This window comes from Xenopus laevis, chromosome 3S (assembly GCF_017654675.1).
Source record: "Xenopus laevis strain J_2021 chromosome 3S, Xenopus_laevis_v10.1, whole genome shotgun sequence".
Classification (NCBI taxonomy): domain Eukaryota; kingdom Metazoa; phylum Chordata; class Amphibia; order Anura; family Pipidae; genus Xenopus; species Xenopus laevis.
In genome coordinates, this window is record NC_054376.1 from 30,415,252 (window position 1) to 30,440,535 (window position 25,284).

The 25,284-nt window shown below is 41.2% G+C and overlaps 1 protein-coding gene across 3 annotated transcripts; it reads left to right on the forward strand.

Annotated features, from left to right (window-relative positions):
* Positions 1–2,970: 2,970 nt before the first annotated feature.
* On the forward strand, positions 2,971–18,701 carry prnp.S (prion protein S homeolog). Of its 3 annotated transcripts, XM_018254266.2 has the most exons (3): positions 2,971–3,113; positions 3,412–3,462; positions 15,176–18,700. In XM_018254266.2, exon 3 carries the CDS (start codon positions 15,186–15,188, stop codon positions 15,891–15,893), a length of 708 nt encoding a protein of 235 aa, XP_018109755.1. In that variant the 5' UTR covers positions 2,971–3,113; positions 3,412–3,462; positions 15,176–15,185; the 3' UTR covers positions 15,894–18,700.
* The last annotated feature ends 6,583 nt before the right edge of the window (positions 18,702–25,284 follow it).

Below are 25,284 nucleotides of genomic sequence, written 5' to 3' on the forward strand. Positions count from 1 at the left end.
TGATATTATCCAGGGTCCGACTGGCCCAGTGGGACACAGAGAAAAAACCCAGTGGGCCCTGCAGGCCCAGACCCACTATTTATGCTGCCCGACCTCCCTCCTTGGCCCCATTCATGGCCACAAGCAGGAAAAAGTTAAATGCGGGGAGCCGGAGGGAGGCTGCAGCTGGGGAGAGGGCCTCTGGGTGGTGTGGTGGCCCCTGAAGCAGCAGCCCAGGTAAAGCTCTAGTACAAGCTTGATATTAGCTATCCTGTATCTGTTGCCCATATATAATACCATTTAAACAGTTGCATTTTCCTTGTCGATGCTTCATAAATGTAACTATCTCCACTTTCTATAACCTCTCATCTCATCTGGAGACCCTTGTGTTGAATAATTACTGCAGGCCTGGCAATACTTTCCTTTGATTTGGTGGCCTGAACCATCATGAAACAGAGGTTTGCACTTTACACTGCATTTCTGTTTAAAACAGCAATAGGCTCATGTGATGTAAGTTCATTTCAAAAACAAAAAAACACATCAATTATATAAAACATTATAGTTGGTTTCTTACATTTGTACTGTACTTCTAATTAAGCCATTAGGTACATTACATTTCAAGGCTTGAAGAATGCAAGTTAGCATTTTACTTTGCCCTGATTATTGCTCAGTCTTTGCTCTTATTCCCCCCCGCACACACTTTATTTAAGGTGCATAATGTTACAGATAAAAAGAACGTTTGGAGACACACAATATCCCTTTAGTAAAGTAAAAACAGCTTATTACGTACATTAATCATATATCTGGAGACATAACTTCCTGTTTGTTGATTTGTATTTATAGGAGAGGTAAAGATCTAATAGCTGTAAAATGCCTATGACAAGTGGTATTAGTTAAAGAAGGCCCAGCTTATGCCTTTCATGCTTAATATATGTGAAACATAAGAGGCAAGTTATAGATCTAAGGAAATCCTCATAAAGAATGAATTGCTATTGTTTACTATTGCTGAGTCTAATAAAACGGTGCTGGACACATTATTTACAGCTTCTATAAGTTACAAATTTATAGCGCGGCTGGGAAAAACTGTCAATTAAATATGATTTTCATTGACTACCATAAGCAGCAATTAATTCTGTGTTTAATAGATGTTCAAACACTGTGCGTTGAGCTGTCATGGTGGAATCAAAGATCATTTGACCTCTTGGCAGCAGAGGAGGGACTAAATGTCATTATTATAAATGAAACAATTTCCACCAGAGATTGCAAGCAGCATACAGAAATACATATCCTACACAACATTTATCATTTGAATGTCCCCCACCAGCACGTGGCTCACCTCCAAATTTCCAAAATAGGCATGTTGGCACAGGCTGGGAGGTGCAGTGCCGCCATTAGTAATAATACATACCTCTCTAAATTTTGGAAATAAAAAAAGGGACAAAAAACGTAGCATGGCAAGTTTTTTTGACCACACCCATTTTTGTGGCCACACACCCTAATTATCATGTTCATTTTACAAAATCTCGAAGGTTATAAAAGTTTGAATACATTTCTGTGGTTTTTCCAGTTGTTACAGTTTTGAGTCTAACATTTCCCAAGGGACCTTTGTTTCTTTTTCTGGCTGTTTCTTGCAAAGAAAAACTGGACTTTCCAGTACAAATAAGGGTCTGAAGGTTGAGCTGTCAAAAGAGGGAGTGTTTTGCTAAAAACAGGACAGTTGGGAGGTATGGTTAATAGGGGCTCATACTAGCAAGATGGCACAGGGCCCTACCGAAGGATTAGCCTATATATTAGAGAAAGGTCAACCCCCTATTTTTTCTGGAGTTACCAGATTTTGTGGTCTGTTCCCCGGTGTCCCATCATTCTTTTGCATTCCCCTGATTTCTGATGAATTTCCATGACTTGCAGGGAAAAATTCGAAGTGTCCATGTTTTTTGCCTTTTCCTTCTGCCTCTTTCTAGCTTTTAAATGGGGGGTCACTGATCCCATCTAAAAAACAAGTGCTCTATAAGGCTACAAATGTATTGTTATTGCTACTATGCATTACTCATCTTTCTATTCACTCCCTCTCCTATTCATATTCCAGTCTCTCATTCAAATCAATGCATGGTTGCTGGGGAAATTTGGACCCTAGCAACCAGATGGCAGTAGAGCTACTTAATAAAAATCTAAATAACTCAGAAATAATAAAAAATAAAACACAATTGCAAATTGTCTCAGGATATCACTCACTACATCATACTAAACGTTTGTTTAAAGGTGAACAGTCCCTTTAATGTTGGTTGTAGTTATTCACATGGCACAATTCTACTCACACATGCGTGTGGGGCATAGTTTAACAGTTGAGAGGGGCCCCGGTGACTACCAGGAGGGCTTTGGGTTGCAGTCCTATTGAGCCCCCGATGCTCCAGTCTGACCCTGACCCTATATCTGAAGCTCTTCCTTCTCAGCCTATTTTACTCACTGATCCAAAGAGGCTGCAGTCACATATCTGGCTCCTAAGCCAGGCTGATGGCTGAGGAGGGAGGGCTGAGGATGGATAGTTTGTAGTGATGGCTGAGGAAGGAGGTCTGATGGCTGAGGAGAGAGGGCTGAGGGTGGATAGTGTTTGCAGTGAGGGCTGAGGAGGAAGAGCTGATGGCTGAGTATGAAGACCAAGGACCCAGGACAGAGGTGTGACTGCAGTCTTTCAGGATGGGTAAGAGAAAAAGCAGGCAATGCTGCTTTCCTCTACCTTAGGAGATCACATGCAGGAGAGCGATTTCCCCTGAGGATGTCCTAAAAGGCTCTCCATAAGCCTTTTCCATCGAACTGCAAAGAGGTCCCTTCCCTTCTCAACCCTCATCAGCCAGTAGCACTTCTTTTGAGCATCTTGCAATTGATAGGCACAATTACGCGCTCTCATTGGCTCGTCGTTTCTATAGCAACTGTGGCATTCCCAGACGAGCCCATTCCCCTCCTCCGACACGGACGTGAGGCCCAATTAAGGGAAATGCCCCCCCCCTTCCCATGAATGTAGACTCGTCTCCATCAGCTCCTCCCTAGTCCCACTGCTCTCCCGATCAGCCTGGCACAGCCGTCCTGAACCTCCCCCTGTACAGGCACAGTCTTTCTGAATCCCCCCTGGCACAGAGGTAAGTGGCACGGCCCCTTTACTGCCCCCTGGCACAGAGCTGCTCCCCTGCTGATAAGCCACAGTAGCCCCCAAGCATCTGCTGCCAGTGTCACATAGGAACCTGCGCGGTGTTTAAATGCCAGTGCGTATTAGCGCCGTGACACGTGACACAAGCCATTAATAGTCTAGGGCAGGGGGAGGTCACGTGGGGAGGGTCTCTGCTCTTTATAGAAACTGATGGGTGCTGTTCTGGGTGTATCTGGTGCGTAGCTGTAGTGTGTCACCCTCACACGAGCTTCTCATTTGCCTTCCTGTAGGGCCTGACAGCCAGCTAGCTTCTCTTTGGGCTTACTTATCCTCTCACACAGGTAAGTGACATCTCTATCTAAATAACAACATCGCCATGGACAGTGTCCTCCCCATTGCATGTTCCCCTGTAGGCTGCATTGCTTCTACCCTTTCTATTTGCTGCTATCCCTTATAAACACAATGCTCATGCTTGCTGCAGCTCTACAGAGCAATATTATTATGAATATATTCATGGGGACTGTGTTTCTAAACTACAACTCCCAGAACCTGCCCTCGGCTGAAGGTGGCAGTTGGACGCTTCTAGGGTAAGGGGCATATTTACTACGCAGCATAAAAAATGTCAGGATGCTACACCACGTATCGATAGGGTTGCCACCTGGCCGGTATTTTACCAGCCTGGCCGGTAAAAATGATGGTTGATCCCAATGTTATTAATAGGGAAAAAAGATAAATGTATAGGAAGGCCGGTATTTTTTTCCGGAATAGGAGGCAACCCTACACATCGCCAGGCTTCAGCGTGTAAAAAATGTAGACAAAAAACTTAATTTTTGCGCGTTTAATTTTTCTTCGATTGACCGCCGGAAGCAGTGAAAAATAACCGAGGCATTCTCGTGGGTTAAAAATACACACGCCGTCCAATATTTTACACCGTTTTTGCGGCGAATTCCGTTTAAAACCACATAATAAATATGCCTCTAAGACTTGTAGCTCTTCAACAGCTAGAGAATCACAAGGCTACCATAGATTTTATAGATTATAATTGTTCTACCAAGTATTCCTTTCCTGTTCTTTTAGATTCTCATTAATCTGCATTGCCAGCTCTTTTGCTTCTTTGCATTGGAGCATTGATATTTTTATATCGTTTTGGGTAAAAGCTGATATTTAATCCAAATTTGCATTTTTTTCACATTTTTCATTTGTTTTTTTGATGTACACTGCTTGTGTATACCACTAACCCCCCCCCCCCCATTAAAGTGCCACCTTTCTATACTGCCTGCGAGGTATGGTCTGGAGGAGATCCTTCCATGTGAATGTGCACATCTGATTTATTTGGTGCGCATTATTATGCCCTTTGTTTCAATGCAGCCAGTTAAATTGTTGCTATTAGGTAGCAGAGTAAATTTATTTCCAATACACAATATAAATCAATTATTCAGAAGCACTGCTGTTTTCCTGCACTCGCAGTTAGACCGTTAAACGCATTGATAGAAATAAAGGCATGGCGACTGAGGTTGGGCATGTTAAGCTTAGTGCACGGAGATCTTCAGGCACGAGCAGGGAATCCACCATTTCCCTCATCAAAGAGCAGATTTAGCTGCATAATGACAATACCATGGTACACTCTGCAGCTGACACAAATGGAATACAAATAAATTCACTTATTGAATAGTAAGAAACGACCCCTCCGCCTCCTACCGTCATATAATATTCATCCCTCTATTGGTAATTTGAGAACAGAACAACCACTTGTTTTCTTGCAGAATGAACCAGGGTGTTGTCGGATCACAGACTCTGTCTTGCTCTAGGAGGGGAAAGGGCCAGAGCCTGCCTGAGACTAAATTATCCCTGGCACACAAACCACAGCAGCCCACATGGAGATGCACACACTCAGAAACCACAGAGGGGCACAACCACAGCACAAAATAGACTGGGATGTGCTGAATATTTGTTCCTTTGCTAGGCAGTTAAACAGCAAGACCCAGTGATGCCATATCTGTGCCGCTCGTATATGTGACATGCCAGTCTTGCTCATGAATGAGACACTAAGCAGAAGGTAGAGCTGAGGGCATGTCAGAAGCCCTATACCCTTTTGGGAATTTAGAGAAGGACGGTAGCCTGTATATAAAAGGCTGTTACCACCTGTCAAACACCTGAGATTTGTAATATCTTTTTTTTGGTGGCCAGCCTGGAGCCTACAACAGCAACATTCATCTACAGCAGGGGTCCCCAAGCCACATTCAAATATAAAGAAAGTGGGGGAGCAGCACAAGCATCCAAAACGTTCCTGGGTATGCCAAATAAGGGCTGTGATTGGCTATTTGGTAGCCCCTATGTGGACTGGCAGCCTACAGGAGGCTCTGTTTGGTGGTACAAATAGTTCTTTTTCAGGTAAAGTTTGACTTCAAGCCAGGAATTGTAAAATAAGCACCTGCTTTGAGGCCACTGGAAGCAACAGCCAAAGGGGTTGGTGAGCTACATGTTGCTCACGAGCCAATGGTTGGGGATCACTGGTCTACAGTCTAACACTGTCCCATTAGTTATTCCTCCCCCCCAAATTCCACATCTGCCTTTTTAAGTAATCTACTTAACAATGCTAAGGTACAGTTTGTCTCTCCAGCTCACTAGCATATATAAAGGTTTCTACAGGTGCTCCTGAACCTCCAACTCCCCGCATCCTTTGTTGGAATTGCAGTTCGGCAACAGCTGTAACATGATTTCTGCAATTTAACTTCCATCTGTTTGCGATCTAGTAATATTCAAGGTGATCCTAAATCCAACCATTGGCGCAATCCCTATCCCAGTAAAGGGCTGCAACACATCAATGCAATTCCTTATTGAAGACCGATTAAGAATAACTTCAGATGGAGCAGGCAGCAGAAGATTATTTGGTGGATTTAGGTTTCATAGGTTGATTAGGGGTGGGGTGTTACCAGTTTGTAGCACCTTCTTGTCTGCTCTAAGCTATCCCATGTCCACACTGGATCGGTGCATGTGCAGTACTGGACTTCGTTGGGGCCTACTTTACTCTGCGCATGTTCCAACCCAGGGTGACACGGGATACCTGGGAGCAGACAAGGAAAACCCCCTATGCTGGTTTGTATTTTAAAGACTAGGCAAGTTGGTCCAATTTAACAGGTTAACCATTATAGTCAGGGACCTAAATGTATTTAGGTCCCTGCAAGGAAATCAGCTTAACTTTACTGGAAATAAACATCACTGCCTCCCAAGTCCTCTTTATAAGCAGTGGATCCTCCTTTGTTTTCTGTTTATTCAATATATTATGCTTAGCCCTGGGCTCATTGTATAATGGAAAGGCCTTTTATTTAGAGGAAATAAGGGAATACATCTGCTCACTGACTGGAAACTAAGCCTCTCAGAAGTACAATGAAAGGATATTAAAGGGAATTTGTTGTACTGTATTTCTGTGTGTGTGTGTGTGTGTATATATATATATATATATATATATATATATATATATATATGTGTATGTATATATGTATATATGTGTGTGTATATATATATATATATATATATATATATATATATATATATATATATATATATATATATATATATATATATATATATATATATATACTTGCAAAGAAGATCAGCACTTAACAGGTCTTAAAAAATAAACTTCATTTATTTAGCAACAGACTGACGTTTAGGCTGACTTCTCAGCCTTTCTCAAAGTGCCAAATACAATTTAAACCATGTCTTTTGAACACTGGCTGGTGGGAAAACCACCAGCTGTAACGATATCACATGCTTAGTTATAGTTAAACATCAATTAAATATTCAGCTATGATTACATCCGGTCAATTTGTATACAAAATATCAGTACATACACATCAAATTTATCACACAGACAAGATTAAAAACAAATATCAAAATGCAATAATGTTGGTATCCTGGTGCTTCACAAAACTGTTCATACATGTTACCAGTTCAATCTACATTTTTTTTCTAATCACATTAAACTTGCACTCAGGGAAACAATTAGTTAAATTGCTCCTGTGAAAATCATTGAGGCAAACACAACGGGCTCCTCTACTTTAGTTGGACTATAAAACTTAACTTATATTGGTATATTAACTCTTGGTTCTATAATTAATCCCATTAGGCTATAGCCCAGCCGTGAACGGCCTATCTATGAATGCAAACTAACCCCATGTGACCAAGTTCTGGTTTCCCTAAATTATATAGTGGATAATGTACCCCCTACTGTAATTTATAAAGATATTATGTTACCGAGGAGTTATGTGACCATATAAAAGCACGAGGCCGAAGGCCGAGTGCTTTTATACAGGTCACATAACTCCGAGGTGACTTCTAATATCTTTATAAATTATAGCAGGGGGTACATTATGCATTATAATCTACAATTTCTAGGTGCAGTGTCGTGATTCCTAAAGATGTCTGGCTTTGCTTTATGAACTACAAAATGAGTCTGTTTTGCTTCTGTCCCACTTGCTGTTCGACAGTACATGTAGCTGAATTCCTAGTTTTTTCTCCCCTTGCCTTCTTGCCTGCCATGGGTAACATCATAGGAGTAAGGCCAGGGTTAGGAGGGAGATTGAAGGTGGGAGGGGGAACAAGGGTTGAGAGAGAGACGGGGAGAGAGAGAAGTTATGCAAAAACTGGGAGGGTCGGTGGAAAAGAGGGGAGGCAAGAACAGAGAGAGACCATGTGAGGGGAAGGGAGATCGAAGAGGGGGCCTAGATAGAGTGAAAATGGAAAGGCAGGTAGTGAAACTTGAGACGGGGTGCGAGAGAGATAATGGGAAGAGGAAAGGGAGAGCAGACATGGATGTGCTGGGGGGGGGGTGAGACATGACTGAGACCGAAGCAATGAGGGCCAGTATCTGAGGAGTGACAAAGGTTCCATTCCTAGGGGGATAGAGGGCTGAGTTTTGTTCACTTCCATCTATTCTGCGAGATCCCCTCAATCTCAGCCTATCGCAAATGTGCCCAGGAACAACCTCTGCGCTGATCATTCCCCCAATTATTTTCTTTTGGAGCACAAGCCTTTCTGCTGCTGCTCTTAGAGAGCCTGCCCTGCCTGCATTGCCTTTGCATTAGAAGCAGCAGCAGGGCTACTTGGCAGCCCGAGCACTGTGTCAGGCTGCAGCAGTCACTCAGCACTAACAGGAGGGGGAGGGAATCGGCGCCATATAAGGTCAAAACTCCGCCTCCTAAGACGTCACGTCTGACAGTGCAGCTCCCCGTGGCTTAGAATTTTGTCTCCCAGGAAAGGAGGAGTGTTCCGTGCTGCTTGTGCTGGGTAAGGTACATTTAATCATTTAATCCTGGCAGTCAGATGGGCGGAGGGGCAAGAGCAGAGGTAAAGCTGCAGGGAGACGGAAGTACTGAGCAGCGTGGCAAAAGTGCTGACTCAAATAAACGGCGCGTTCTGACGTCGGAACACGCCGTTTATAGGGATATAATTTACAGTCTGGTCCCATAGGGAAATGACCAGACTGTAGATTATATAAGTATATAACATCCCAAACATCCCACTGTTCTGCTGTGTTGTATGTTCTAATCGCTGGCTTATCAGGAGACTGGAGACCGCTGTTGCTATGGATTCTCCTACCCCACAACCTCTCTTTTCCACCACTGACAACCCCAAAAAAAGTGTAACCCCTTAGAATTAAGAGTAAAGCTAAAATGCCACCAACATACATAACCCCTATTATGGGCCTTCTCGTGTATTCAGAACCCGTACTAAAATAGTACTCATTATCGTAGTTACAAAGTCACCATATGTATAATCAATAACCAGCGATTAATGTGTTAAATTAATAAAACAAAAAATACAATAGATAAATATAAAAATAATAAATTAAAGGAAAACACCACATATACACCCTCCGTGTAGGTGTTGCATCCTATTGTCTGATCCAAAATTCATTCAACGAAACCCATCATTGTCATTAACAGTCCCAGTGTTCATCACATAGCCTAAGTCCATAGGTCGGTACTTGTCTCACTCACAGCCTTCAATAGTGTTTTAAACGGAATTGCACCGAAGCAGTAAGTTGCAAACCGATAAGTGGTGTTTGACTCACCGCAGGCTGTCTGGGAACCTCCCGCAAATAACGGGGTCCGTCATCTTGTGCCGCCACATATAGATATATATATAGCTCGGTCCGGTGAGTATCCACATTCCCAAGACAAATATTGTTATGGCATATATAGCCAGGGTGCATGGTTAAAATGTGTATATAACCATGTGTTTGAAGAAACCGGCACTCCCATGTAAAACTTCAATTTTTTATTGTGTTGTACCAATGTCCAATGTTTCAGTCCTTATTAGGACCTTTCTCAAGGATGATACAAAACCATTTCGACCAATCTTAAATAACCCAACACATCTGAATTCTCCAATCGGTGCTTGATATCAAATTTATCAATTAAGTGATTTAAATCACGTGACCATCTTTACCTAAGTGGCATAAAAACAACATTTTTTTTTACCCAAATAGTGTTAATATCATAAACACTCCTCATATATACATCATAAATATCATGAATTAGTGTGTAAATACAATTCAAAAAATCTGTGATATAAATCAGTGCATAAATTATACATAATTTAACTGCATAAAAAGAAAACAGACAGGTTGCTGAGTGTGGGCAAATGAAGGGTAACTTGGTTATTTCATGAACGGTTCCAAATGTTTGATTATATTTAGGAATATCCTTATTTTACTGGAACGAAGCTTGTATTAATTTTTATCTTCTTGATAGATCTTCTTTTAGTTACCTGTAAGGTCATATCCAAGTACTAACCACTCTCTGTGCATATAGTTGTTGGGCATGTGTGAGTGTAACAAATATAGATTTGTTTGCCAGGGAAATAGATTATGTTTGTGAGATTACACTTTCAGTTGGTGGGGTACATATTGCTTTGTACCGCTGCTTATCTGGCACAGAACCATCCTTGATCAACTGATAACTGTCTTTGATTGTGGAGAGTCAACTTTTTGCCACTTTCTTTACTGTTAATGAAGCTTTTAACCATTGCAGATATTGTAGCAATTTTCTTTTGCATCCCTCACATTCTCGTTAGAGGTTGTAATTTGTTATGGTATAGCGAACCAGGGTCACACCACAGAATTTCATCAGTGGATACAGATTTTACTTTATGGTTTCTGAACAAAATGGGTGCCGTTTGCACATTAACTCAGCTGTTCCTGCATTTTGATTCTGATTTCAGCCCCTCTTTCCTTGGGTTTTTGGGATAAGCTCACGGTTAGACTTGCCACCCATCTGGTATCATTCTGGCCATTAAAAACGATGCTTGATGCCAATGTAGGATGCCAAAAAGGTGGCAACCCTAGTCATGGGGTAAGTATACCTACATATTACAATATAGTTTTGTTGGAAAATAAGTCTTGTTTTTATGAATCATCCAAACTGGAAAATCTGACATGGCTGTGGAAAGAAAAAAGTGTGAAAATTTTTTTTTTACCCACCATTTAGGATAATTCTAGCCTGTTTATAAAGTACTTACAAACATGATCCATTTATTATAATGATGTGAACTGAGATAATGGAATAGGACAATATCAGACTCAGGATGCATTGATGTTTGTGTAGCGGGGCTCATTTATAAACACTGGGCAAATTTGCACCTAGGCAGTAACCCATAGCAACCAATCAGTGAGTGGTGTTTTTCAGCCAGCTGCAGGTTGAGCAATGAAAGCAGGCCTCTGGTTGCCATGGGTTACTGCCCAGGTGCAAATTTGCCCAGTGTTTGTAAATGAGCCCCAGTTCTATCCCAAACACCTTCTTGTAATAGGCAGTGGGTGCACCCCTTTCTGAGACCACTTACAATTTAACACATGCTACAGTTTGAGGTTGGCATAGCATATGGTTGCTACATCCCATTTTTACCTCTTTAATGATCAGTGGCTGTGTTTCTACCCAGCCCTCATTCTGGCAGTATGGCGAGGATGTGACCTGATTCCATATCCCCCCCCCCCCCAAGAGCAAGCATTCACGTTTGCTGTATGGTGTATGGGCAAGGCAAAACCCAATTTTCCCCTTGCAAATATATCCGTCATACCAGTTTAGCAAAACTGAACGAACAGTTTATATGGCGAAACACAATGGCACGGCTGTGTTGCAAACTTTAAGCAGTGGCGGAACTGCCGGGGGTTCGAGCCGGGCAGGGCCCGCACCCCCTCTGGGCCCCCCTGCAGGCCGTACGGAGGGGGGGCGGGGCCCGGCTGCGCATCACGCACCCTTACGGTACTGACTTTGAGGCTGATGTTTCCCACAATATTTTGATTTTACTTGAATCTCCTCCGCAATGTCTGTCATTCCAACCTTACCACTGTTTGTTCCATTAGTGAATACCGGGAAAAACGGCCGTGTTGTGTTGCATGGAAGCTTTATTACGTCATCTAAGGGGTTAACATTTCTCGATGGCATCCAAGGGGTTAACAGCTGAAATACACTTTAAAGAATGTGGCAGGGAGCAGCCATTATACCTCAGGAAAACCAATATCGACTGCATTTTGCACAGATATAATTAAGAGCCAGTATGCTTCTCCAAAAGTATTTCCAGTTCTACATAACAAAGGAACAGTCTCGCACCCTCCTTTTTTGTGATGCTGAAAGCACAGCGCTGCAGCTGCCATGTTGTTTTCATTTCAGCGCAGCTGAGTAAATGCAAAGGGGATGGCGGTGAGGAGAGCAGATGGTAGGACAGGGTCTACGGTTGCCATAGCGATGCACAGAGCTGAAGCTCTTGAGCTCTTGTTGCTCCTGTGGAAGTAAACACTGTGAGCCTTTAATGTTCAGCTGACATGACTTGCAAAATAAATGTTTTTTTTTTTTAATTTAGATGCTTAGTTATAAGGCTTTCAGCACTTGACTTTCTGGTTTTAAAATGAAAACATCAAATTAGCAGTCAATATACAGGATTACTGCACATTCGTATTGCCTTAGTGGTACAATCAATAATAAAATTTGTTTTGCCTAGCAATGGTTGTTTTTTCCAGTCTATCTGTTCTTCCTTTTAACCATTGGAAACGGGACAGTGGGAGAGGGTAAAACGTCGATGGTCAAACACCAGTATGTACCATTAGGCTGGAGGGGGGGAGAACTAGGAGTCTAACACAAGCTTAATTTGTTAGTACTATTGAATCAGTCTCCACACACAGCCCTACATCTACACTCTGATCACTACTTGCTTACGCATCTAAATTTAAGGGGGTTATTTATCAAGGTCCAAATTTATCTCAATATCGGCTGCTACAAACTCTGATCTAACGATTATTTATTATTACATTTTTCCGAAAATTTGCTTTGTGGGAAAAGCTCAGATTTTCACGATTTTTTAGTGAATTTCCCCCGAAATCGCAGAATTTTCACCTGAAAGCTCCGAAGACATTGTGAAATTGCCCGAAATAAATTCTGAGTTTCATAAATTCCGAAAAATTCGTCCCATTTTATAAAAAATATCACAAATTGTTCGGATTTCGGGGAATTTCACGTATTCGGAGCTTAGTAAATAACCCCCTAAATGTGTGGTGCTGCTGTACACAGAGACTCATATAAAAGATGTAAGCTTTTTTCTGACACAACCTGTACAAATTGGTAAGGTTTTTGCTTAAAGGAGTGTTTCGCTTTTAAGTAAAGCTTTGGTATGTTACAGAATGGCTAATTCTAAGCAACTTCTCCACTAGCCTTCTTTTTTTTTTGTTTTGTTTTTTTTATAGTTTTTTTTCTTTAATTATTTGCCTTTTTTCAAATAAGGGTCACTGGCCTTATATAAATACTCTAATCTAATCACTTATGGAGTGCTGAAAACCAGCTTCGATTCCTGTGAAGAAGCCGTCTGAGGCAAAACAGAAAATCCGGCTCTTAAAAGTACAGGAGCGGCTTTTTGCCACCCCTGGAAATGTATGTGGCGCTGCCGCCTGAGGCGAGCACCCCTGCTCAAAACCTTAATTACGCACCCAAAACAGGGTGTCAGATGCTCAAACTGGATGACCTTTGCCTGCCCTTCAGGTCTTACATTCCATGTAAAATAAAACCAGTAGCACACTGATAAAAGTGAAAAATGAATCAGTGGTTTATTTAGCCCATATGCATACAAATTAAGGGCAACGTTTTACTGGCCTTATATAAAAACGCATACTCTGTAAGGCTACAAATGTATTGTTACTGCTACTTTTTATTGCTCATCTTTCTATTCAGTGCCTATTCATATTCTAGTCTCTTATTCAAATTAGTGTATGGTTGGGTAATTTGGATTCTAGCAACCAGATGGCTGAAATTGTAAACTGGAGAGCTGCTAAATAACTCAAAAACCACAAATAATTAAAAAAAATTAAAGCTAATTATCTCAGAATATCATTCTCTGCATCATAAACGGTGAACAAATCCTTTAATCTTTAAAAGATAAAAATAATTTTATGTGCCTCTGTGTAAAAGAACTGAATATGTAAACCAGGTATTAACAAAACAATCCTAACCATTCAACTGCAGCCTCTGATTCCTGCTGTCGGCAACTCTGGGAACTAGATATCATTGCAGATTCAAGCCTAAAAGAGGCATGATAGAAAGGAGGGCAACTGTATGGGAACATACTAACCAACAGAACTGGATGACCATTGGTCTATATGGGGGTCCGATGAACAATTATATAGATTTGTTTTGTCCCTTGTAGTAATAATAATATTCAGATGTAAGCAGGCAAAGGCCGGGCCTCTCTGTTATAGTTTTGCCTGACATTGTGGAACATACAGAACAGCTATAGGTGACTCTTACATAAGTCTTTTATATGGATATCTGCCACTTCACAACTAGGGCACAGTTGTACATATTCCCAGTAGAAAATAACAGCTCTATTGTTATCTAGCTGCAAGGCATCATTTCTGCTCCAGGGCTCTCATTATACATCTCTATTTATACATCTTGTAGGCAGGACACTCCTCAGCATATTGTAAATATGGCTTTTTCGGAGCCATCCTTTGAGTGTTCCCGCAATAGTGTTTCATTCACTACACTTCAGAATCTCTAGTTGACATAAATATACGGCATACCTTAACTGCTGTTCAACATTGCTTTCAGATAAACTATAATAAACTTTTTTTTTTCCTTTTCTTGACCTTTTGTGGGTGTTTTTCCCAGAATGGTTTTGCAACATGTTCCTTAAACATGTTGTATTAATTTGCAGTGTGCAAGTGTCTGGGTGTGTGAAGTTTTGCAGGCGGCTGTCAAAAGCATCTCAGTTTGGCTTCTCGGGATGCTGAATATAATCTATTACAACGTGATCCTGCCCCCCCAATCAGCTAACTTGAAAGGGAACGTTCACCTACTGAACCGTCCGTAACTTGCAAGTAGCTGCAGCATATCCATACAATAAATTTACACTTTAGAACAAGAAAAACAAAATCCTGATTTAAGTGATACAGCATGCAGAGCCCAAACCCATTTCATTCTTGCATTTTAATTTTAAACCTTTTGCATTGGTCGAATGTGGTAATTAGCGAACGTTTTACTATGGACGGAGGCATCAGTGCACTTTGGGCATCTATTTGTGTTTACCACATTGTTGGGTATCCCAAGTTTTGACCTGTGACTGAACAGCTTTGGGCTACAGTCTTGCAAAAAGAAAAACAATTTGCATGGATAAGAGGATAAATTCACACTTCACAATGTTATATTATTCCTTAGACTGTTATTGCATTACGAATTTTAACTACTGTGCTTTTTTATGAAGTGCTTGAAAGTGTTGTAATCTTTTGGAGCAAATAACTTTTTCAGTTAGTTCTATTACATACAGAACACTGCGCACTGGCGAAAACTATAAAATTCCGAATCTTTTTTCCATTATCAGAACTGGTCGCTAAACAGTTTACTAGTTTGCAAAAGCTATATTAAATTTGGGCAGAGGCATACATTTTCATTTTTTATTACATCCCCTCACTTTAATATATCCAGTTTAAGAAAGAAAACTGACGCTGTAAATAAATTGTGTCACTTTTATTTTAACTCAAATGAATTGAAATGGTGTTTTTCATTTTAGGTTGGCCAAGATGCCAAGAAGTCTCTGGACTTGTTTAGTCCTTATCTCCCTAGTGTGCACATTGACTGTATCTTCCAAGAAGAGTGGTAGTGGGAAAAGCAAAACCGGAGGCTGGAACAATGGGAACACTGGGAACACCGGGAACACTGGGAACAACCGGAACCCCAACTATCCAGGAGGCTATGGCTGGAACACAGGGAACACAGGGAACACTGGAGGCAGTTGGGGGCAACAACCTTATAATCCTAGCGGAGGAAGCAATTTCAACAACAAGCAATGGAAACCTCCCAAGTCCAAAACCAATATGAAGGCCGTGGCCGTAGGCGCTGCTGCTGGTGCTATTGGAGGCTACATGCTTGGTAATGCAGTGGGTCGTATGAATCATCATTTCGACAATCCCATGGAATCCCGTTATTATAACGACTACTACAACCAGATGCCAGACCGCGTTTACAGGCCAATGTACAGAAGCGAGGAGTACGTGTCTGAAGATAGGTTCGTCACGGATTGCTACAATATGTCAGTAACAGAGTACATCATCAAGCCATCCGAAGGGAAGAATGGCAGCGATGTAAACCAGTTGGATACCGTGGTGAAATCCAAAATTATTCGCGAGATGTGCATCACTGAATACAGGAGAGGATCAGGATTCAAAGTGCTTTCTAACCCATGGCTGATCCTCACTATCACTCTCTTTGTTTACTTTGTGATAGAGTGACCAGAGGGAATCGAAATCCAAAGGCCAATTGTATGTATATAGAGAGTATCAACCAATTCTGAACTGTCTCGTCTCATGCCCAATATGACACTGTTGGGTGCTATGTTAATCCAGCCCAGCTTCCTACCATCAGTAAGCAACCATGGATCTTGCTTCAATACCAACCTGAATTCCCACTTCTGCGTCAACTACAATTTCTGCTTGACAACACATGTTTCTGACATTGCAAATGGGCTTTATGTATCAGTGCATGTATATTAATAAGAGATCTTGCAAGTTCCAGTATTGAAGAGCCCCGTTTTCTTTCATTTATGGATGGCTTTTTAGAATCCATCAGCTGCAGGCATGTTTTTATTATCTTGGACACCCTAAAGAGTCCACTGTACAGATTGATACACAACTCACACTTTGTGCGGAAGAAGGTTTTTTTCTATGATAGTTAAAAATGAATCTTAATAACCCACTATACAAATTATCATTTTTATTTTCTTGCAGGTTACATGCTCCACACAACGGCTATAGAATGGTAATTGACACTGATAATTCAGTCCCACAGCCTGCAGCCCTGTGTGTCTTATCACTACCCTTTATTTATGCAGCACCAACAGGTTCAGTAGAACACTGCAGACAAGGTAATATTTCCTATCCATCTCTACCCAACTGTAACCCCAGAACACACACGCACATCTTTGCATTGTAGCCTCATATAGTTGTGAGGCTACAATGCACCATGTGCTGTTTCTTAAGTTACAGCCCGAATGTAACCTGCCTTCGCATTTTGCATTCCACTGGTGTGGCCTTTGTCCTTCTATAGCCCATGGACAATGTGCCACTCCAAGGTGGTTGCAGTGCAGATTGGATCAAAGCACTGCAAATGCCTTACACCCCAGGCCAGGAGGAAGAAGAGGTTGTTTCTAGATGAAGCTAGAATTTAAGTTGGGGTTACAAGGGGAGATATCACTTCATGTTTAACTTAGGATTTATTTGCCCTTTCTTTTGGGGAAATGAGGGTGTTTTGTAAATTTACTGCAGGAGGTTTTTCTCTAGATGTTAAACTGCAGCTTACAGAATCCCACAGCAAGATTTCAGAGGGCTGTAGATACCCCCAATGTGCTCCTATACTTAACTGTCTTTTCTATAGGAAATGTTTGGATACATTACTTATGGAGATACTGTAAATAAAATAATGTTTTGTACAGTTGCTGTGTAAACTTAGTGCAGATGTAGGGTAACTACATATTTGCACATTTTATTCAGATGGAACCATATTTTGTGCAACTTCTAAAATACAATCATACACACCCCAGATTCCTTGCTCTGCTGACATACAGTGCACGTTCCACAGCAGAAAACTGACAACTATTTATAAACACTGGATGTGCTTTTCACACATTGCTTACGACACATACCTCAGCCCCATGAAGATGCAGAGAAGCAAACAAAATCACTGTCCATGTCGTTTATTACAATCTTTTTAATGCAAAACGTAAGGGGAGATAAGCTGCAGATAATAATCAGATTCCCAGAACAGGCAGTTTATCTGATGAGAAATGTATGTGCATATTTCAAATAAGGACGCCATGTTGGCATATGTACAAATATTGTAGCTGAATCCATACCCAACGATCCCGCCCACCCCTCACCCCTTTAGGCCTGATGGTGGCCCTGGACATAACAAATCAAGAGAATAGCTAGCCACACTACAGCTTTTGCTGAACTTACTTACAGCTTGCCATCTCTGCAGTAGTTGAAGGCTGTCTGTCTATGCCCTGGCTTGCCGAAAGTAGCTGTCGATGCTACCACCTTCTGATGTATTATTTGCATACTTCCCCCCCCCCATTTACAGGACACTTGGTACCCCCAGTTTTTTCCATACAGGGAGCTGTACTTCCAGTTAAATACAACAACTCAATGGCTAGGTTTGAACACATTACTGCCAGTGACATAAATGTAAATACCTGCTTATCTGAGCTCTGTCTTTTAAACAGGGGTCCTTCCTCCTCCTCTATATAAGGTCCCCAGGTACTAGAGAAAGGTTCACATTGACATAGACTTTATCTCTGACATTTTGGCATGAGATGCGGACACACAGAGGGTACCCTCCTCTCCTCCAGTGAAGGTACAAAAAGTTCACTCACTCCCCTTTATAAAATACATAAGCCCTGCACTTAATAGAATCATACACCAAAAGATCTCATTTTCACATGCGTTGCCAAACTGTCATGTATTCTAACTTTTCCAACTTAAAACTGAAATGGAAACTAATGTCTTCCCTCAGTTTATTGGAAATCTGGGCACAATATATCAATATATATATAGCATCATAGCAAGTGACAATAATATGATGTTGATGATAGGCCCCTGGAACTGCCACTTAGTACTGCAGTTTATTTTAACTTTTTTTTCCATTGTTCCACATTCCTAACCAAAGCACCTTCTCCAGTAGCCCTCTTTGGCCGTACCAAGACGTATGTGTGACATTCTCCCTGTTACTGCCATTGTATTCCTGTATTGTACCATGTTTTTAATAAATGACTGTGCTTCAAAGGTCACTTGAGTCATATGTCACTTTCACTATATCTGGAGTGAGAGAAGAGGATTACAGTGAAATCCCACAGAATCCTCTTACAGGAAATTACTTTAAAGGAACAGTAGCCCTGAAATGAACTGACTTATTATATCATGTACATGACAATTTTCTTTTTGTCCTAGAACCAAAAGAATAAGAAGACTTGTATTTTATTGTTCTTAGCTCTACTGTGTGCAGCCATCTTTAATCTGTTTAAAATAAAGCCTTGCCCAGTCTTCTTTCTTTGTTTATTTTCTGGTGTTACTGGTCCTTTATTATCATGTTAGACCTTATTCTTAGAGATGTGGTCTTAAAAAGTCCCTTGGTGACAATGTTGTTTTGACCGTAGCAGGTGCCCAGACAAAATGACTTCAGAGAAATCCCTTCACCAATTTCCTGAAATAAGGTTTGAGAGAGTAGACTGTAGTCATTTGAGATTAAATTTGCAGTAAATCAGTTTCTATATTTTCTTGTAGAATTGCACACTGACATTTAAATTGCTGTGTGGTTATTATGGGCACTACCTCCGCAGTAGAAATGTATAAAGCTGAATTAGGTCATTCTGAAGAATGAGTAGACTCACCACATCTCACAGGTGGTCCAAGTGCAGAAGCCCCAGACCTTCAGCTTAGGGACATCAAGCAATTATTCCATTAAAGGAGAAGGAAAGGTTAAAACTTAGTAAGCGTTATCAGAAAGGTCTATATGAATACACCATGTAAACCCTCATGCGGTTCTGAGTCAAAAGAAACATTGCATTTCTGTCCTCTTGTGAACACATGGGCTTTTGTATCAGACTTCCTGTTTTCATCTTTAACCTCCAGGGCTAGGGCTTGAGCATGCTCAGTTTGCACCTTTCCCTCCTCCCCTCCCTGCTGTAATTTGAGCCCAGAGCTATGAGCGAACAGGGACTCAGTCAGGAATTGATGTCACACCAAGCTAATATGGCAGCTGCTATCCTAAACAAACAGACAGCGGCTAGAGCTGTTCACTCAGGAATGGAAAAGCATTCTACAGAATAAATATAGCATTCTAGCTTGCACTATTGTGACTAATCTATAGGCAATAAACTGCCTTGGGAGCTTTCCTTCTCCTTTAAACAAGTCGGCACAATCAGGACCTCGGTTAGTAGACGTTGTACAATTTTATTATTATTACTATTATAATTAAAAGGTTCCAACACGTGTCATAGGTCCCAGTGGTGACTGACTGATAGGAAGGTGAATAGAAGTGGGCCACAACATAAAGCTAATACTGTAATATTAATATAATAATAATACAGGGCCGGTAACTTGTACCACATTCAGTTTGGCGTCTGGTTACTTGGGTCATGGAAGGTGGCAATGTTGATTAATATAAAATATGTGGGACAGGACTCTCAGGAGCTTCTGGCCAATCAATATCTGGCCAAAAATCTGCCAGGCATGTGCGAAAATCCCATCCCAAACTTGAGTGTTTTTCCTGCTGCCTAACAACCAGACTTCTGGTACAGCCACTGCAGGTTCATGGATTTGTTGTTAAATGACAGTTCCCATCTAATCCCTTGCAGAGAAGCTTACTGACAAACGAAACACTCAGGCAGCAAATGGGGAGAAGGACACGTGCAATCAGGCTGATGGCTATTAGAATCATAAGTAGCTTACTGTCAGCCTAATGGCACAAAAAGAACACACGTCAAACATATCCAAATACCGTACCACCGAAATAACAAGAATTATATTTAGGGGTGTTTGTGTGTGATATGTTTATTGTGGGCCCAAGTGACAACATGTTTTACGTGGGAAGACACAGTGACACCCTGAGTAATTACAAGCAGGTCTGTTTCTATGTTTTATTCACATAGAGTTCCCAGGCTCACTTCATAGCTGCACTGATGGCTCAGCTCAATCTAGTCAGTGGCTGACTCAGGATATGGTTCGTAAAGCTTTGATAAAAATGAATGTGAACAAGGCTCCAGGGCCTGATCGCATACATCCCTGGGTTTTAAGAGAGCTTAGTTCAGTTTTAGATCGGCCCCATTTCTGATTTTCTCAGATTCACTTTCATCTGGTATGGTGCCTATGGATTGGAGAAAAGCTGATGTCATTCCTATATTTAAAAAGGGATTACGATCTCAGCCTGGCAATTGTAGGCCAGTAAAATTAATATTATGGTGGGAAAATTAAAAAATTAAGCTTGTTAAGGGATCACATTCAAAATGTTGTCCTAGTGAATGGCATTATGAGCAACAACCAGCATGGCTTTATGAAGGATAGGACATGTCAGACGAATCTGATTGCTTTTTATGATGAGGTAAGTAAGATGGGGGGCAGTAGATGTGATCTATTTGGATTTTGCCAAAGCGTTTGATACTGTGCCCCACAAACAACTGCTTTCTAAACTAAGGTCTGTTGGGCTTAATGAAGTCATTTGCACATGGATAGGAAACTGGCTACAATATCAGGTACAGACGGTGGCTGTTAATGGTACATTCTCTACTTGGAGTAAGGTTCTTAATGGAGTTCCTCAGGGCTCAGTATTGGGTCCAGTTTTATATAACTTGTTCATTAATGACTTAGGGGAGGGTATTGTAAGTAATGTATCAGTGTTTACAGATGACACAAAAGTATCCAACCCAATTAATTCCATCCAGGATGTGGCATCCTTGCAACAGGGTCTTGGCAATCTGGGCAGCTAAGTGGCAAATGAGATTCAATGTTGATAAATGTAAAGTCATGCACCTGGGATGTAAAAATATTCAAGCCACTTATACCCTTAATGGGACTGTACTAGGCAAATCCATTACGGAAAAGGACCTTGGAGTCCTTGTAGATGATAAACTTGGCTGTAGCAAGCAATGCCAGTCGGCAGCATCAAAGGCAAATAAGGTCTTGAGCTGTATTAAAGGGGGCATTGATTCATGGAAGGTCATTCTTCCACTGTATAGAGCACTGGTAAGGCCCCATCTAGAATATGCCGTACAGTTTTGTTCTCCAGCGCTCAAACAGGACATTCTTGTATTAGAGAAGGTCCGGAGAAGGGCAACTAAGCTGGTAAAAGTTATGGAAAATCTTGGCTATGAGGAAAGACTGGCCAAATTGGGGATGTTCACGCTGGAGAAGAGGCGTTTCAGGGGAGATATGATGACTATTTATAAATATATAAGGGGATCATATAATAATCTCTCTAATGCTTTATTTACCAGTAGGTCTTTCCAGCTGACACGAGGTCACCCATTCCGATTAGAAGAAAAGAAGTTCCACCTAAATATTCGGAAGGGGTTTGTTACACTGAGAGCTGTGAAGATGAGGAATTCTCTCCCAGAATCAGTTGTACAGGCTGATACATTAGATAGCTTTAAGAAGGGGTTGGATGGCTTTTTAGCAAGTGAGGGAATACAGGGTTATGGAAGATAGCTCATAGTACAAGTTGATCTAGGGACTGGTCCGATTGCCATTTTGGAGTCAGGAAGGAATTTTTTCCCCCTCTGAGGCAAATTGTAGAGGCTTCAGATGTTTTGTTTTCTTTTGCCTTCTTCTGGATCAACTAGCAGTTAGGCAGGTTAAAATAGAATTCAAATGTTGAACTTGATGGACATGTGTCTTTTTTTTAACCTAACTTACTATGTTACTAAGGCAAATTAATCAAAATAAAAGAAAATGTTTCACTTTGCTGCACAATTTTCTACTTCCTAGACAGGGAGCACCACTAGACCTGCTTTTTGATCACAGATCATGACTCACAATTCTAACACCTGCACTGGCCTTTCAGCCTAAGTGAACACAACCCTTGTTTTTCTCCACAACTGCCTGATGTATTGGCATACTGGGAGAGATGTGCCTTCCCTCCAGTGTTTTCCAATTACTGTGCTGAAATTTATAGGGGAAAATGAATAAAGCTGTGTTAGGTGGCCTAAAAATACACCAGAATTTTCTTAATACAATTTACAGCATGAATTTGCAGCATTGACTTAAAGTATCTGCTCCATGTCTAAAGTGGTGCAAAATACTGCTCCTTGTGTCTGCCCTACTCTGTTTGTGTGCCATACTCTGCCTGTCCCATGCTCCCTGTGTGTGCTATACTCTGCCTGTCCCATGCTCCCTGGGTGTGTCATACTTTGCTTATCCTATGCTCCCTGTATGTGCCATACTCTGCCTGCCCTATGCTCCCTATGTTACTCACTCCCTTAAAGACTATATGAGTATTGTGGTCTACGATAGGCTAATGGAATTCCTTTTGGCTGTCGGTGGGATGTTGGACAGTAAACAAGAGCTTTTAGCCCTGGGTTGAATAACCATGATTTTTATACTGAACAAATCTGTAAATTTGTCCCCTACATTGCCATGTTTGTCAGATGGGGTCAGGCAGGGGATAGGAGTTACTGTTATATCATTGCTGACATCACTAAAAGGCTCATCTCACCAAGGTATCAAAGTGGTCAGCATTGCTGTGTTTGAAGCCCAGCACAGGCCACAAGCCTGCAATAAATACCAGTACTCCGTGTTCTCCCAGTGAATATTCAGCTGGCACCAATGATGGGGCAGCTCTACTACAGGGAAGCACTGCTGGTCACTACTGGAGACTTTAGCACTGGATGAAAGTCTCACATCTAAGGGTGGATGTACTGTATATGCCCAGATTTAGGCAGGACTTATTTCACGTGTGCATGCTTGGCACCCCAGGGAGCAGAAGAAACATAGACCATTCAGCAATTTTAAGTGTTCGTGTCTCATCATGTTTATGGAGTCTTGGCAGTGTTTGCAGCTTCCACTCATTTGGGTCTTCAGTCGGAATTAATGTAAAATGATTTTTTTATATCCAATGTAGGTTATCTGATCTCCCAATATCCAGATAAGTGTCAGTATGGCCAGGGGTGTAACTATGGATTAAGCAGACCCTGCGGCTGCAGTGGGGGAGGGGCCCAGAAGGCCCGTAATTCATATACAGTTTCAATAAATATTGGTAAAACGGGTCAAACTCTAAATATTTTGGGGGCCTGAAAAATAATTTGCTGTAGGGCCCAGTAATATATAGTTACGCCACTGAGTATGGCCACCTTATGTTTAAAGATACAGGCAAAGTGACTGTAACCCATAACAGCCAGGCATACATTTGCTTTTACTATACCGCCTGTGCCCAGCATAAATACATAACCAACGAGGCAAGCACTCCATTCCATACCCAGAGGTACTCCCCTTTAATAAAAATACTTACATATTGAACAAAGTGAATACTGTGCAATGTGGAGCACGGCTTGCCCAACTATTGGGGCTTATAACAACCACATTACAGGAATTTATCCAGGGAATGTGGTGAGTGTGAAAGATATCTGGTTTGTAGCACCCAGCATAAAAAACAGCACATTAAATATACATGACACATATTGCCTTCACTGTATGAAACCGTAAAAAAAAAAGGAAAAACAAATTGGATCAAGGATACTCTGGGGATGGAAAATAAACATGAGATTTCTGATATCAGCCAATGCTTACAGGAAATAAAAACCAACACATTAATTGAAGTTAATGGAAGACAGATATAAGCCAAATCCAAGCGAAGTAAAAGGGAAAAAAGTAAATGTGAGGCTAATGATTAATATATAAGTTGGCAAAACAGGAGTGTCCTTTCCCAGATATGACAAGGCTTTGGTTGATTGAGATCTGAACATTTGATCAGTAGTTAAAGAGGTGGTTCGCCTTTAGGGAAGATCCGGGACATTCTCAGATTTGGGTAGATTAGTCGCCCGGCGACAAATCTCCTCTTTTTCGGGGCGACTAATCTCCCCGAACTGCCTTCCCGCCAGCTAGAATGGAAATTCCTGCCCGAAGTTTCCTTGTGAGGCAACTTCAGAAAACGTAGCGTTCCCAGTGCCATCCGCCGGCTGTTTACATTCTAGCTGGCGGGAAGGCAGTTCGGGGAGAATAGTTGCCTGAAAAAGCGGAGATTTGTCGCTAGGCGTCTAATCTTCATGAGTATGTGTCATGTAAGTTAACTTTTAGTATGTTATAGAATGGCCAATTCTAAGCAACCTTTCAAATGGTCTCCATTATTTATTTTTATAGTTTAATTATTTTTCTTATACTTTCCAGCTTTTAAATGGGGGTCACTGACCACATCTAAAAGAACAAATGCTCCGTAAGGCTACAAATGTGTTGTTATTGCTTTTTATTAATCATCTTTCTAGTTAGGCCCTCTCCTATTCATATTCCAGGCCCTTTTTCAATCGATTCATGGTTGCTAGGGTAATTTAGACTCTAGCAACCAGATTGTCGAGATTGCGAACTGAAGAGCTGCTGAATAAAACGTTTAACTCCAAAACAACAAATAATAGAAAATGAAAACCAATTGCTAATTGTCTCAGAATATCAACCTCTAGATCATACTAAAAGTTAATGCAAAGGTGGAAAACCCCTTTGAGTTTATGAATTGGCAGTCCCAGAGTTTACAGTGTTGTATTTCCTAAGGGCTACTGCTTGCCTATGCCCTCTGAGCCCATCAGCATCATGTCTTGATTTGGTAGGACGAACCTTATCCTTGCAAACTCTACCACTTTATCAAATCTTCGACAAAGTGAAACTGTACGTTCAATATGTGTTCAGCCTAAATGGCAAACCACTGTATCGAGAATATATCATACGTATAACCATAATTCAAGGGAGAATTAGTATTACAGGTATGGGACCTCTTATCCAAAATCCTCGGGACATGGGGTTTTCCAGACAACTGTTCTTTCCAAAATCTTCACACCTTAAGTCTACTAGAAAATCATGTAAACATTAAATAAACACAATAGACTGGGTTTTCTTCCAATAAGAATGAGCTATAGATTACATCAAGTACAAG